Consider the following 17,224-nt stretch of genomic DNA (forward strand, 5'->3'; position numbering starts at 1 on the left):
GCTCTTTTCTTTTTCGTCTGAGTGACCTGGTCATGGTGACAAAAGTAAAACGAGGTGCTGGTGGTGACATGTGGGTGGAGATGTGGGGCTATGGGCTCCACTGGCTATGAGGCTTCGGGAACCTGTGATTATCTTAAAAAATATGAATGCTTACTCCTAGATTACAATGATCTCAAATGTAATGAAGCAGTTCTGACTGAAGAAGAAAACAGTCCTACCCACAATGGAGGGAACTAGGAGTAAGTGGTAAGAATAAGAATTTAATGTATGATAGAACAAAACGATGCTGTTTAAAATCTACTTGGATCTATTTTAGGAAAGCCAGTACAGAGCAAAACATATACACGTACAAGGCCAATGAGTCATTTTAAGTGTACTCAGAAACTCGAAAGTTCAAAGTTAAAGTCATTCAAACAGTGTCTACTATGTAACTACATGCGAGTATTTCCTACCATCAAAACCCCATGGAATGCTAACTGTCATGATGATCCATATGGCGGGAAAGGAAACCTCAAGATACACACACGTCAAAGACCCACAGAGCATAGGAAGCCTGCTGAGATCAAGGGTTGTAGAACTCTGCTTGGAAAGTGAAAAGTGGTTCAAAATTATAACCGCTGGGAACGAAAAATGACAGTTAGAATCCTGATTACTGCTGCATTGCTTTTAAACGATGGGAAACTTTTTTTTGGACTAGTTTAGGTTAAGATACACCTTGACGTTCAATTTCAGGAATTTAAAAACTTCTTTGACAAAATATAAAATTCAGAACAAGAATAAGTGGTCTTCATTACCTCCAAAAAAATCATTCTGACAGAGTATATACTTTTAAACCTCTCTGAGCATTTGTAATAGAATAACAACTCCACTATGCTATATGAAGAAGCGCCTTAGTAAAACAAATGTATCAGAACCCCTACTGCACTGGCTTAACCACAGGGCTTAACTACCACAAAACAGACAACATACACGAATAACCTAATGTCATCGTGTTTGTTCTATGCCTTAATATTCTTATTTTGAATGGCACCAATGCAATTCTTTTACTCTTTTGGCTATATCTGGACTTTCCTTCAACCAAATTACCTTTCGAAATTGAAGCGTGAATTTTAAAACCCAATGTCTCTTCTAACTGGTTGTAGTCGGATTCCACAGAGGATGCGTGAAGCGTTTCTACCAAGAAAGGCATTCTTCCCCGTGCCTGGTCATAGAATACTGTGTGGTTCCATGTGTACGGGACGCCGATGCCATCGATGGTGAACAGCCGGGTTGAGTAGGCGTACAGCTGCCCAGGGCCTGTTTGAACGTAGTCTTCTGTGTAATCCTAAGGAGGACAATATGGATTTGAGGATTGGCATGGCTCATCCTGGTTTTAATTTGGGGGCGGGGGGGAAGGAGGAAAGAAGAAAAGCAAAAAGAAAAAAAAAGCCTTGGGTGCTAAAATATATATAGTTCTAGATAAAACTGTAATTGTACAGTAGTGTTCAGGAAATAAAGTTTGAACCTTTTAATTACTACATTAATTTCATAATTTTACTGTCATAAATTACAGTTTAATAAAGGACTCAAAGTTGTAGGTCAGGAGTAAAGAGAAGATGTGAAAGGGTGATTGATATTACTCTTTAATTTCAGAAACTTTGGGTGATACACAAAAACCTTTATGCAAGAATTAGTATTTTCTTTGTAGAAAATTAAACAAATTAAACAAATAACTTAAATGAACATAGCAGTGATTGGTCCTGATAAACAGGTCCTGATAAAAGCACTAAGAGTTTGCAAAGACTTGCCCCTGAGGATTTTTTTAAAATTAAACTTACTGGGGTAACGTTGGTTAATAACATTATATAACTTTCAGATGTACAAAATTATAATTTGACATCTGTGTACTCTATTGTGTGCTTCCCATCCAAAATCTAGTCTCCTTCCTTTCCTGGTATTTGATCCCCATTATCCATTTCACCCTGTCCCCAACCCCTTTCCCCACTGGTAACCACCATTCTGTTGTCTGTATCTGTGAGGTTTTTTTTTTTTTATATTAGTTTATTTGTTATTTTTCATTTTATATTCCACAAGTAAGTGAAATCATATGGTTTTTGTCCTTCTCCATTGACTTATTTCACTTAGCATAATACGCTCAAGATCAATCCGTATCATCGCAAATGGCAATCATTTATCTTTTTTATCCATTCATCCATCGACGGACATTTAGGTTGTTTCCACGTCTTGGCTATTGTAAACAAAGACCAGATAGCCATTTGCAACCTCAGTGATTTATACATTTACTCCCTAAAGTAAACAAGGCAAACTACACAAGTTCTCTGCGCTCTCTCTATGATTCTCTGACTCCTACTCTTACCATTATTCCAATAAACAGCAAACGCGAATTATCCTGACATTTTACCTTTACAGTGACTTCAGCAGGTGACTGGAGCTGTAGGACATAGCCACTCACAACAATATCTAACAGTAAAGCGCCATCGGAATCCAAGCCCCGAGCAATGTGAGTCATCCGTAAGATTTCTCCTGGGAATTACAACACATTCATTTTAACAGCAGAAACTATATGGTTTGTGTAAGCATAGGGTAGATTTACCTTACATTCCAGTTCAGCTGTGTTATTTTGCTTAAATAAAAAAGCTTTGTTTAAAGCTTGAATAGATATAGACAATGAGAAAATTAAATCAGCATTTAGTCCCCAAATTAAGGTTAGACTTTTGATTTTTGTTCTAAAATCTCTTTTTATGTAGTAAAAAGGTAGCATATGATTATGTGAAGGATTCCACACTTTAAAATCACAAGCAATAGCAGGGCAGTTCCACAAAAATGGATTGCCTCTGAGAAAGGACAGACAGCTTCACCAGGCAGATTGGAAATAACCACGAGTCTGGTCACACGGTTTTGTTCTTTCCAATGTTTCAAGATGTAGCAAAGGGGCATCTTAGTAAGTGGATGGTGGTGAAGAAACCCTGGGTTGTTTAAAGCTGTGCCCTCCGTCGGTGCTTCTTCCTTAAAGATCACCACCACTGAGGCTGACCACCTTTGAGGAGGCTTGAAATGAAGGTCTATAAAAACCTGTATGTACTTGCAAAGAGCCATGAATAGCTAATACATATTCATCAAGACGAAGGATAAAGCAAAAAGCCTTTGCATCTGCTTGTTTTATTTCCATCTTTTCGATAAAGAATCTCTATAAAGTATTCTAATTGAATCTCAGGTTCATAGACAAAAGCCTTTAATTAAGAGCAATGACTCATTTTCCTACTCTGGCCTTTAAAACCCTTTCTAAGGATTTAAGAAGAAAATACAGAGAAAATATGAGAAAAGTTTGGAGGTATAAAATCACTATGCTGTTTGAAAACACATGGCCCCTTAGAGACCCATGTTAGCAAAAATTTACAGGAAACTATGAAATTGCTTTTTTAGTATTTATGATAAGATTACATCAAAATCTTTGAAATTATTCTCTGTGGGAACATACAATGTATTTTTCTTAACTACTAACTTTTAAAGCTATCATATTTTTTATAGTAACAGAATATTAAGTTCAGCTGGCACTAACCAGTTGCAAATTCCACTTGGGTTTCTCTCTTGAAGACTGCATTGGTGAGGGTAAAGCCATTGACTGCTTCTCCTATTTCCTTTGCTGTTGTCCAATAAATGGGATTTAAAATGGAAACTATCTTTCTCATTGCTGAGCCTAAAGGACAAAGAAGGTGACAAAGCACAATATTTATAGTTCATTGTTATTACTGTCTTTGAAGCATGTTATGCATAAGGATGAATCCCAAATAAGCTTGAAAAATAACAAAATACATGCTAGTATCACATATGTCTTTAAGGACTATTATATGGATCCTTCAGTAGTAGCATCCTCTAGAAATTTTAAGTGAGATAATAAGATGAAGAACAATATGTACCGGTTTTTAAAAATAGGCTTATTAACAACTTTTACAGGCAAAGAGACTTACCAAGACTGCGAGGTACATTGGTAATTTTGGCATGTATTATCTTAGTATCAGAGGTAGGACTATCTGTTACTGTGGCGTTAAGGAAAGCAATTCCAAATTCAACATCATTAATATTTCCAATAACACTTCCTCTGGCTCGCTGGGGCCCACCTATTGGGGAAAGGAAAAACATTTCTGGATAAGGAAATAATTTCATCAACATTACATGTTAGAAAAGAAGGCCAGTATTCAAAGATGCTACAAGTCTTCTCTCAAACTTTTAAAAAGATCATATGACATCTGAATTTAAGAGTGTAATAAATAAGCTTTCAAAACATTCTACTCTCATGTAACACTCATCATCCCACATAAATCTAGGATCCTTCCAATCTATGCACATCATAACATTATTTCACAATCCAAAGAATACAATCAGTATCCAGTCTCAAAGCCAAAATAAAGTGTGTGTTTGTTGATGGTGATGAAATGATGATAATAATGAGAGCTTATTGAGCACGTCATGCACTATGGTAAGCTCTTAAGGTGTGTTAACTCTTAATACTATCAAAATCCTGTAAGGTAGTTTTAAATAGGCACAGTTGCAGAGTAAGTAAAGTTCAGAGAAATCAAGTGACTTTCCCATCACTATATTGCTGGGATGAGGATACGAACACAGATGTGGTTGGCATCAAAAGCCACGCTCTTTTATATATTGCCTCCTTCATGGGAGCAGAGAGGGAAAGGTGGGCTCACCAACAAAACAGCTCTTAAGCCTTCTGATAGGTTACTGTCAACATAAAAGTGGCACATGTAAGGGGTATTGTGAACATGGGCTCCAGACCAAGGGCTTATCAAGTTCTTCACATTATATATTGGAAAATGCTTAACTTGAGAAAAATTCAAGAAGGATACTGTATTTTTAATAGTGCAGCAAAATTCATACCAACACAATCAGGTTGAAAAATGATAAAAATTTTTAAAAAGTATCTCTATAATAATTTTATGTGTTCTTTCCATTGTTCAACAAAATTACAGCTTACTAACACAGAAGAGGTGGTCAAAGACTGTTTCTTAAATGAACTGCATGCTTTGTTAGGAGAGAAACATATTGGAAAACAGCTTATACTGAAATTCATATATATTCATTATTCGATGCCTTTTAATTGAATATATTTTAAAACAATCACTAGGTGTTTCAGATAATGTTATCATGTATTACATAAAGGGAAAAATATGACTGTATTCAATCTCAGAAAAATCAGTAAGTACAGTATTTCGTCACTTTAATTTGCATCACTTTATTAGTGTTGTTGGTTCTCTTGCCTCACAGAGGAATTTGAGTCCTAGTGTTCTACAGATGTCTCCCAGTACTGGCTACCTAGTTGGAATCCTCGAAACTTTCTGCTAAACTCTATAATCCAAATTGTCTATTTAGACTTTCTTCTGTCACTGGGTCCCTTGTACCACCAGAGGTTGAATGACAAAATGCCTTAACTGAAACTAGAATTGTCACCATGCCTACATGTTAGAGCTTCAAAATCCTTGGTAATCAGTTGACATGTTGAGAAGAATTGCTGAGCAGTTGACTGATAGACACTTACCCTTCTAGCTTGTCTAGATCCCATAATTTTTAAAAATTTTCTGTTATGTTCTTTATTTTTGTTTTATTTTACTTTCTTCTATTAAATTTGTTGGAGAGACATTGGTTAATAAAATTATATAGGTTTCAAGTATACAATTCAATAATACATTATATGTATACTGCATTGTGCGTTCATCCCTCAAAGTTAAATTTTCTTCTGTCACCATAGATTTGACCCCCTTTACCCTAACCTACCTTCACCCTCCTCTACTTCTGTCTGGTAACCACTAAACTGTTGTCCATGTCCATGAATCTCTGTTTTTTTGTCCTGTTCATTTGCTTTCAGTTTTAGATCTCACATATAAGTGAAATCATATGGTTCTCAACTTTTTCTGTATGACTTATTTCGTTCAGCATGATAATCTCAAGATCCACCTACGTTGTTACAAATGGCAGTATTTCATCTTTTCTCATGGCTGAGTTATATTCCATTGTATATAGGTACCACATCATCTTTATCGAATCATCTACTGAAGGGCACTTCCGTTGTTCCCATGTCTTAGCTGCCATGAATAATGCATAAATCTTTTCATGTGATTCCTTTCTTCTTTGGGCCTTCTTGGTTTCCAGGGACACTTTATTTGTAAAGCAACCTTAAAGCTTTGGAAAGTCAGTGGTTTCTCAACACTTCAATAATGTGAGACTGTTATTTTTGGTCTTCTTATAGCCCTTAGAAAGTCTGTCTTCTGAAACAAGTACCCTTAGTTTTATTCCCCATTTCTTACGACTCCAGAAAACCCTTTCCATGAGTTTTAGAATTCCGACTTTGTTCCTTCTGAATTTTTACATTACTTACAATATCTGGCCATGCAGCATGACTGGAGTTATGGTAGTTGAACTCTCCCCTAATCTTTTTCCTGGAACAGAAATGGCCTCTATTTTATGTTCCACACTATCGTCCTCCATATTTCCATCTGCGAAATAACAGCCTCCAATTGTGTATTTCTGGTAGACATTCCATTTCGGCCCCACACTCATTTTTCAGCCTGGAGTCTCAGCCTGGCTCTCCCTGCTCTTCCACGCCTTTTCACCACCCCAAGCCTAGGACTGGTATTTACAGCTCTGAAGACCATGTCCTTTGACAAGGGAGCCTGGAAGGGAACAAGCAGAGGCTAAAATCCAGCATGAGTTTTAGTGTAGAGCTGCACCAACTAGAGGGGGAAAAGTGCATTTTTCCTAAACCTTCTTTCCACAGTTGATACTGTTTTGTAATTTGTGGGCTCAGGGAGACACTCTTTTTCAATTTGCAGAAAGGCTGTAAATGTGCCGGCAATGGTTCTGCCCGAGTCTAACGCCATTGCTTACCTGGGCATGCTTGCACATTGCATCTGGACACCTGAGTAGCGTCTCCTGGGCAGGGGCGACCACCTTTAGATGGCTCTGGATTGTCGCACAGCCGTTTTCTAGTCTTTTCACCTCCTCCGCAAGAAGCAGAACACAATCCCCAGCTATGCCAGTGTCCCCAACTCCCATCCACTGTGAAAAAGGATGAAATGGTCAATAGTAACAGATCAGTCTTAAAATTTACGGTTAGGGTGACCCTGCCCACGTGACTTTCATTTTAAGATCTGAAATGAGGGGGCTGCCACAATGAACACAAAATAAAATGCTTTACTCGTTCCACTGCCAGGAGTTGGAAAGCTCACCAGGACACATGTCAGTGTTGCATCTCTGGATCTGGGAGTCTGGCCCCCCACAAGCTCTTCCTCCATGGGAGGGCCGAGGGTTGTCACACGTGCGGTACCGCCGCATCTGCCCTCCATTACACGACCGACTGCACGTTCCCCAGCCGCTCCAGGGACTCCAGTTACCATGAGCTGCAACACAGAACCATTGGACAAGTGCTATCAATGACATTCATCCAAAAAGTATGAGAACACGCTCCCCGGGAACTGAAAAGAAACACATTGATCCATAAGCTGATGTTTTGACCAGAAACTGGGTTTACATCCCAGTGATTGTGCGATTCCATTTAATATAAATTTATTGAGTCTTTTCATGTTCCTTGAGCTGAAGGATATGAATGAGACCAAGTCTTTGCTCCTAATGAGTCAAGGCTATAACATTCAAGATACAGTGGATTCAGATGCTGCTAGTCTCTAAGCATCTAGCTGGCGACTGAATTAAGGCAAAGAGCAGTCTGTTTGCCTCCGTAAAGGGATTATCAACATCATTAATAGTTAGCATGAAAGAGTGCCCTCATCCTTGTGCTCTGCAGCTGGTCCTACAGAGCAAATGAAATAGGACAGAGCAAATCAATGATATCTATGTATTATATAGACATCACAGCAACCATACAACATTTTGATATCCTAAACCAAAGGCAGATGAATCAAGCAACAGAATATATAACTTTAAGGACTTCAAGCCATAATGGAACTTTAAGAAAGTATAATGTTGACTCACTATTTCCAACACTCACTTGGACAAGGGTCACTATTGCAAAAATCACTCTGGACATCACTCCCTTCACATTTGCCTCCTCCATACTGTGGAACAGGATCGGAGCAGTCCCTTGTTCTCTGTCTGGCACCTCCTCCACAGGACACGGTACAGGTACTCCAACTGGCCCAAGTGGCCCACTTGCCATCAACTGGATTAAGGAAAAACATATGTGCTCTGTTACTACTTGAAAACGAGCAGGTGAAACTCTGGGCATTGTTAGGCTGAGTGATGTTCTTATTGACATTGATTCTTATTGACATACTACCTAGATAAGAGGTAGATGTTCATTAAGGGTATAGACACTGTATTTCTCTTACCTGGACAGTGTCTTTCATTGCACACTTGCATCTGTGTTTCTGCTCCATCACAGTAGGATCCATCAAACGATGGTGGTGGGTTGTTGCACAGTCTTGTTCTTGTCTGGGTACCTTTCCCACAACTTTTGCTGCATACACCCCAAGGCTGCCAAGTGCTCCATGTTCCATGAACTACAAATATTCCAAGAGACAGAGTTTCAAGTCACAGAACGATGTTTGTTAATGAAACAAAATTATACAAGTAAATTAACTCAATAATGAGTTAAATCAGTCCAGACTCTAAACTAATTGAAACTGAACCAAAGAAAACATAAATGATGTTCTTCCTTTCTCCTTCTGTTTAGATTTTCATGGGAATTAGTGTCTGTAGGGAAACTCAGAGGCTGCCTAATGCCAAAATAAATGCTTAAAATTATGCAAAGGGCTTTTTTTTATTAAAATAAAATTTAATTAAACTACCATATGTAAACACAATCTGAGTTTTTAAATGCTAGGTAAGTACTTGTCTGTGCTCTGGGGAAAGTGGAAGGGACCAGAAGCTTTGGAGCCAGGCTGTGTGACGGATCGGGACGGGGGTATGGACCACCCACGGTTTCCACAGTGAAAACTTGTACCTCAGGCTGCAAGAGCACATCTTTAAGCCTGACCTTGTTCTATGTTTAAAAATGTACTTGGATATTTTGACGAAAAAGTAATTTGCACAGTTAAGTCTTTGAAAATTTTTTCTCCATTACATAATGATGTTCATGAATTAAAAGTTCTGAATAACGCACTCACCTGCTTCCGAAACAGGAGGAAAAAAACTGACCAGTATCTCCCAAGGAGTGACATTAAGGCCTTCCATTTGGTAACTAACATATTATGCAATCTGAGCACAGGGCTGAACAGGCTTATGTTCCTCACCAGGGGCATGGGCTGAGGCTCAGCGTTATGGTTTCTCTTATGTATAAATAGGTGTCAGGTGATACTTGTGCTTGTAGGGTAATTTCTCTATGTGGGGTTCATAAAGTACGTTTTTGTGGTCACCCAGTTTAACCAAGATATTGACCAAAATAGGGCCTTAAGATCTGTGTCTAAATAATCTTTTAACAACCTATAAGACACCAAAAGAGTGAGTTGAAACCTAAGAAATGAAATTATCATCTAACTGCTTTGTTTAGAAGATATTTTAAAATTTTCTTGCATTTTCTTTTCATTAACTGTTCTCTAATCGAGTTGACTACATATCCTTGTACTTTGTAGATACAGGAAAACACAGTCAGACAAATTTATTTTAGCTAACAAGAATTTGCACTAAAATGTATTTGAGTAAACTTAAAAAGAAAGAAGAAAGCCTTTAAATCTATAGCAGATATTGCTCAAAACTACTTCTTTATTGATTCGGGTTGTTGATGTTCACAGTCCTTATATCTGGACTATGTGATTTAAAAAGTTCTGCTGTTCCCATTATTTTCATATATTCGATTTTTAAGGCTGTTGGTTAACAAAAGCCCACACCTTACAATATAAACTCTTATATGCATTTTTTTAGATGCATTTTTTTATTGGAGGATTACAACTGGGTGATGCTTATTCATTTATTATCGATATAGTTTCTATTATATATAAATAGAGGTTTTTAGCTGAAAATCTTTTATTTTTTAATCAATACAGAAAACCTTAAGCAGAACTGAACTTCATGACATAAAATGTTATAAGTTGAAATGTTTCTTCTATATTAATGGAATGATAACAAGAAAAAGGGAGAATGCTAATATAAACCAGAAAAGGCTTAAAACACCATGGTATTTAATACCAAAGAAGACAATTATGGAGGAATTAATGTATAAAAAAAATGCAAAGTGTAACAGGTGAATTCGCTGTTACACGATGTTGCAGTTCTGATTCTGAAAAGGCGATAGAGCACAGCGCTAAGGAGCAGGGAGCCTGGACCACGAGCCCTGAGACCGAATAAAGCCTTTGCCCTTAGTAACTGAAATCCTAGATGAGTTACTGGGCTTCTGTGTGCCTAGTTCATAGTCTGCAATATGTGGATAATAAAGGAGCCTGCCTCATTAGGATTAGGGTGAAGAATAATGAGTTTATAGATGAAAGATGCTTGGAACAGTGCAGGACACACGACATATGTGTGACCTATGAGTTAGTGTGGCCATTCTTTACTCAAAGTTCTCAATGATTTTCAGAAAGACACTTTAAAAAATGTTCATTCTTTAAGTATTCTGTAAAGATACATAATGACAATGATTCTTAAGAGGCAGCAGAATGGCCCATTCCAGAAAATACCAGTCTTTCTTAGGGGGAGGATTGGCCATTTAAAAACACTAGTCTAACTGTGGCAGGAAAAGTACACTGTAAGCCTAAAATATCAATTTGCACCAGAAAGGAAGGAAGTATTCAAGGAATCGAGAACATTTATAAACACCATTTAGATTGTCATTATGTAGATATCATAGTTGACACACTGCACAAAGATTGCTGTAATCAGGTATTTCTGGCTCTTTTTACTATGATATATTATGCTACTATAATTAGCTTTCTAATTCTTCAAGATTAGAAAAAAACAATTTTGGCTTTTGGTTTATGTTCTTTAAGACTTCATGACAGTCTTTTATGTTTGTAATGTAATGTTAGCTCGGAAATGCAACTCGAGATACCCAGGATCTAAGCAAATAGGCTTGGGAATGAACAGATTGACCTGGGTTCAAATCCTTGATTCACTTTTTACTAGCTATGTAACCTCGGTGAATTAATTATCATATATTTTCTGAATTTTAGTTTGCTTGTCTGTACAATAGGATGCAATACCCCATGTAGTGGATAACTATCTCATTTTGGTCTGTCAACATCCCTCTCTTGGTGTCTCTCTCTGTGATGTTGTATCGTTTCAACTCTGAGTTTTTTCTGTATGATATTGTTTGTTTACCATTCTCATTCTAGCAATTAGAACAGTGCCTTGAGCACAGAATGGGTAAGTTGCCTAAGCTGGTTATCAAAGTATCGTTCTCCTGAACTGGAGTTCAGAGGTGGGCATGGAATCTAAATAAAATCAAACAGGGTTCTTTCTCAGGCTGATATGGATTCTGAGAGAGAGAGAGGAACTTTTTGCCTCTGAGGCCTTAGATTATAAGGCCCCTGTGAGCCAGTAGCTGCCAGCAGTCATTTTTTCCACCACATGGAAAGAGTTTAAAGAAGAACAAAGCCAAAGAGAGGAAAGCAGAGATGAGAGATGGAAAACATGCTGGTAAAAACATTGGCCAAATCCTTGGATTCAATCATACATGAAAGTAGAAGTTTTCTACTTAAGTTTATTTAAGTTTGATTTGTCACTTTCATTTGAAAGAATCCTAAAATACCTGTGCTATAGGGTTGTGTCACAAAGTCAACAACATGTATATAAAGCACCTAGCATGGTTCTTAGCACATGATAGGTGTTTAGTCAATGGTAGCTATTTTTATTTTAGCCTTCACTAATTGTGTGTTTCTAGGAACATCTTTTTAATCTCTCCAGGCTTTATTTTTCTCACCTGAAGGTCCTCGTTACCTCTAAAATTTTATGACTTTGTAATTACTTATGTTTTCTCTACATGATTAAAAATGTGCCGCAGTTTGGAGCCTTTTAACATGTTCATTTAAGTCAGGCATTTTACTTAACACTGATTAATGTCATTCCTCTACAAATTTATCCATGAGACAGAAGCAAGAACATGGAGAATGAATACATTTCAAGGTAGAGGCCGTAACATCTTTTCACCATGAGGAAGAAAAGGTAATTATAACCCCTCCACAGGAGTTAAAATATGAAAGTGTTACTCATCGGTGGGTTCTCACCAGGGCAGGGCCTAATGTTGCACATGATTATTCCCACGGCACTCCCTTCGCATGGCCGCCCGCCATGCTGAGCTGATGGATTATTGCAAGTTCTGGCCCTGGTTCGATTGCCGCGTCCACAGCTCCTTGTGCATTCTTCCCAAGGGCTCCACTCTGACCAGCTGCCATCCACTACACAAAGGTGATACATTACACCATCAGATACATTTCAATTGAAAGGACTAATACTGAGAGGATTCATAGTTAGGGAATGGAAGTGAGTATCTATTAAACACACGCCTATCCGTCTAATAAAGAGGTGTACCTGGACACAGCTTATGCTGACAGCTTCGCACTTCGGAATCTGACCCTGGACAAGGCTTCCCACCATTGGCTGGAAAAGGGTTGTTGCACAGACGGCTCCTCTTCTGGACGCCTTTTCCACAAGTGACACTGCAGGATCTCCAGGCCGACCACTGGGAAAATCCACCATGAACTGCAAATAAAACATTGTACTTTGTCTCTGTTTTAGTAAATTAAAAAAAAAAAAAAAAAGCAAGTCGGATTTCATTTAAGATATGCGCTGGGTCTAGAGCTAAATCTATAACTGCTGAGAAATTGCTTGTGGAAGTTCTCCTTTATGGTAAAATTAACATCTAAGCATGAGAGAAGAACTTCTGTTAACTAGAACTTCTCAGCTCTGATTCTGACTCCCTTGGATATGGCTGCTGAAGGAGCTAGCAACCAAGAAAGTTATATACTGTTTACCATTTGGATATAAGTCATTCTTTAAAGCAAAATATATGCATCGATTTCTGAGAATAAATTTGACTCGCTTTTCAATCGAAAATTCCGTTTGGGATTTCTAATTATTTATTAACTTGGTCTTTTTCAACTCTAATCTGTATTGTTTTAGTCCCTTTGGTCTGTAAATTCTGATGAGATTTTGGCCTAGCTCCATCATCTAGAAGTATCCTGAAGATAAAGGAGACTCGGACTAAGATGTTTAACAACTTTTATGATTTGAGTTGTCCCAGGTGATGCTTAATATGAATGTCCCTCTGATCACACTCACCCTGGACTGTGACCGGCACTCTGACAAGGACGGAACCCATCAAGTTGCGAGCAACACATTCATATTCAGATGTATCTTCTTTCTGAGCAGCAGCAATATACAATGAGTTGTTGGGCAACACATTAACTCGGTCATCCCAGGGGATAGAGTGCCCTTGACGGGACCACACAACGGTTGGATGAGGCTCTCCAGTTGCCTGACAATTCAATATGACTTCGCTGCCAGCATTAACAACAGTTTCTACAGGTTCAAGAGTGATAATGGGAGGACCTACGGAAAAAAGCACATCGTGGTTCTTAGTTTTTGTGGAGTTATATCAACATTTTTATCAATATTATTCAGTAACATTATTTGAAAAGGCTAATTTGTTTATAAAATACCGTAGCCTCTCAACTACTAAGAAAGTTATTGCCAGTGATAAAATTTTCAGAGCTCTGATTTGTTCAGTAAATGTCAAAAATTTTTAAATTCATAAGTAGATTAGCCCAGAGCATGGGCTCTGGAGTCATGTTTTCTGAATTCAAATTCTGCCTCTACTCCTTAGTACCTCTCTGAGCCCTGTATCCTTAAAAATGGTGCCAATTCAGAGAATTCTTGTTAGACTCCACTGAGATGATGTAAGCACAGCTCTTCCACGAGGTAGACACACAATATTATTAGTACTATTGTTATCATTGCTGGTTTTGTCTGTGTTTTACATAGTAAATATTAATTTCTTCCCCTTACAACATTTTTGAGATGGAGTCATTATTAATTTATTCTTTCATTACTGTTCATCATTCTTTTATTCAAATAACATATATTGAGAGCCTACTATTTGCTAGGCATTGTGTTAGATGCTGAGGGTACAGAGGTAACAGATATAACTTCTAGTCTCGAGGAGCTCTTGGCCCACTGATAAGACAGAGAAGTAGCAAATTATTTAGCTGTCCTATAATACACCTACAGAATTAAGTAAGAGAATATGTATAATAAAATTTAGTATAGAGTAGGTAAATGTGTGGTGATACGGAAACATAGACAACAGTAGCTTAATAAATCCAACAAAAGCATGCCACTTGAAATGGAGAAGAAAAAGAAGACATTCAAGAATTATTTAAAAAGTAGGAATGGTAGGACTTTGTCATTGAATGGTATGGAGCAAAGAGAGGAATTGATGACAACAGGGTTTTGACTTGGGCAATACAGTATATTTTGGACAATTCAATAGAACACAGGAGGAATAACAGATTTATTGGGAGGGTAAGAAATGATGATTTGCAACTATTTAGAACTGCTGAGCTTGAGTTATCTGTGGGATATTGATGTAAAGATGTCTAGATGGAAAGAGAATATTCATATTTAGAGCTCAGATTAATGTCATGGGCTAGAACTATAGATTTGTGAGTCTTTCATGAGTAGGTAAGATGGCTTCAGAAACGAGTTTAAAATAAGAGGAAGAGGGACACAGACAAAAACCATTGCAACATCATTATTTAAGATATGGATGGAAAACAAAGCTATAAATGATATTAAAAACTGATCACTGAGGCAGTAAGAAAGTATCCTGGCAACCAAAGGAAGGAGTTTTGAGAGGAGGGAGAGGTTAATAGTATCTATAGTGGATGATAGCTGCTCAAGTGAAGTCATTGAGAAGAATGTAAAAGGAGTTATATAAACCTGCAGAATGTTTATCTTTATACTGGTTTACAGACTGAGAAAGATAGAATGTGAAAGACTTCATGGGGGACGAGAAGCTTGACTGGCTTTCAAAAATGGGTAAGATTATGTGTGTGTGTGTGTGTGTATATATATATATATATATATATATATATATATATATATATATATATATAAAAGAAGGGAGCCTACCTGGAGAGCAGATAGTATGGAGATGGATTTAGCTTTGAAAGGATGATTCGCCCTATAGTATACAAGGTTTTATATATTTGGTTAACATCTTCAAAGAAAATCGGAAAGATTTACATTTGAATAGGTAAGCAAAGGGGAGTTTGTATATTCTTGAAAAAACATGGGATGAAAGCAGTGTTTTAGTAGGATTGAATTGAAAGGTGGGAATGATTTGCTCAATGAGAGGTAATGAATATCAGATAATTCAGGGTGGTGGCTGCATATTTTGAATAGAGAAATGTATCTGGAATAATAGAACATAAAACAAAAATAGAAGTAAAATGTGTTTTATTGTGATACCAATACGCTAGTATTTTATGTGAAGGTATTACTGACATGTTGTCTTTCACAAAAGGAATTATTTCATGTGAAGTTTGAAACTCTCAGTGAGAGTCATTAATGCTTTATTCATATAAACGCCCACATCATCCTACACAATTGCCTTCATACTTGATGTTTATATTAACCTCACTCTAGGAACTTTCAGAGCTGGAGCTTTTATTTCCTCCCAGTGTTCAGATTACATTAGGTATTGAATAAACTGTTGCTGGATAAAGTAAATACCTCAGATTAATCACTCAACAGTAGATGACAACATAATAACTAAATGAGCTCACATGTTCACATAATTATGGTAAAAAAACCTGTCAAATAAAACTTAGAATCTTAATTTAGATACCATATTTGAGCACTTCCAGTTGTACATAAATTAATTCAACAATAAAATTCCTTATAGACATCTTTCAAGGCTGAATTAATTCCCGTAGTCACATAATGATCAGTTAAATATCAGCATTTAACTCAGTGAAGACATTGCTTCTGGTGCTTTAATTTTAATTTTAAGCAAATTGTATTTTTGGCTTTTTTAACACGTCTCATTTACTTATATGAATTTGCTGTCAGTATGTGTAAGAGAGCTGATCTAATGCAGCCTGGCTTAAGTGGGGTCAGCGTAACACTTTTCCAGGAGATATTAATTATGTTATGCCCTACCTACAATCCACCCAACAAAGAGGGGAGGGACGTTTCACAGAAATAACATTTATTTGGGAAATGTGGCATATTACATCCTCCTCTTGTTGATGTATAACTTACATCAGTAGATTAACATTTCTGAAAAGATCTGCAGTAAAGAAACTTGATACACCTAATTAGGGCTTGGCGTACAGTGGGTGCTCATTGTATATTTAACAAATAAATGAACTTTGTTTAATCTACTTTTTCTCAGACTTATTTGACCCTAGAATTCTCCTTTTTTCTTAATTACATCCCACAAGGTTATAGTTTGACAAATACAGACTTAGCAAGACATGGACACAACCTAGGCTTCTCTTGATGGATGAATGGATAAAGAAAATGGGGTGTGTGTGTGTGTGTATGTGTGTCTGTGTATACACAGGAATATTATTCAGCCCTAAAAAAAGGAACTCTCGTTATTTGAGACAACATGGATGGACCCAGAGGGCACTATATTAATTGAAATAAACAAGAGACCATATGGTATCACTTATATGAGGAATCTTTTTTTAAAAAAAAAAGTTGAACTCATAGAAACAAAGAGTAGATTGGTGGTGGCCAGGGGCTGAGGGGTGGGAGAAATGGGGAGATGTTGGTCAAAGGATGCAAACTTTCAGTTACAAGATGAATAAATTCTGAAGATCTAATGTACAGCATGGCGACTATAGTTAATACTCTACTGTATACTTGAAATTTACTAAGGGCATAGATCTTAAGTGTTCTCACCAAAAAAATCAAACCAAAACAAATGGTGATGGTGAAAGGTGATGGGTGTGTTAACTAACTTGATTGTAGTGATCATGTCACGACACATATGTATAGCAAATCGTCACATTGTGCACTTTAAATATAAACTATTTTATTTGTCAATTATACTTCAATAAACCTGGAGGAGAAAACACTATCTTAGATATTTTTAAAATATCAAATGTTAAAGTCTTAAAATTTTTTTTCAAATGTTGAAGTCTTACAGAAAGGTAGTTTGGCAAATAGCTGTTATTAGTAAAAATTGTCTATAGCATTTCTCAGTGAATGAAGAATATATAAATTCATCGATAAATACCGAGCTTATTCATGAAATAAG

General features: G+C 37.0%; 1 protein-coding gene across 1 annotated transcript in view; it reads right to left on the reverse strand.

Annotated features, from left to right (window-relative positions):
• The window catches only part of HMCN1 (hemicentin 1), a 408,502-nt gene that overhangs the window by 33,829 nt on the left and 357,449 nt on the right, over positions 1–17,224 (reverse strand). The window contains exons 85-95 of the mRNA XM_023533191.1: positions 13,234–13,503; positions 12,484–12,654; positions 12,180–12,350; positions 8,352–8,522; positions 8,012–8,182; positions 7,236–7,406; positions 6,895–7,065; positions 3,969–4,118; positions 3,560–3,697; positions 2,402–2,523; positions 1,087–1,324 (exon numbers count right to left, since the gene is read on the reverse strand). Coding sequence (XP_023388959.1) covers positions 1,087–1,324; positions 2,402–2,523; positions 3,560–3,697; positions 3,969–4,118; positions 6,895–7,065; positions 7,236–7,406; positions 8,012–8,182; positions 8,352–8,522; positions 12,180–12,350; positions 12,484–12,654; positions 13,234–13,503 — 1,944 coding nt within the window. The remainder of the gene's footprint in view (positions 1–1,086; positions 1,325–2,401; positions 2,524–3,559; positions 3,698–3,968; positions 4,119–6,894; positions 7,066–7,235; positions 7,407–8,011; positions 8,183–8,351; positions 8,523–12,179; positions 12,351–12,483; positions 12,655–13,233; positions 13,504–17,224) is intronic.

This window comes from Pteropus vampyrus, unplaced genomic scaffold, assembly GCF_000151845.1.
Source record: "Pteropus vampyrus isolate Shadow unplaced genomic scaffold, Pvam_2.0 Scaffold98, whole genome shotgun sequence".
NCBI lineage: Eukaryota > Metazoa > Chordata > Mammalia > Chiroptera > Pteropodidae > Pteropus > Pteropus vampyrus.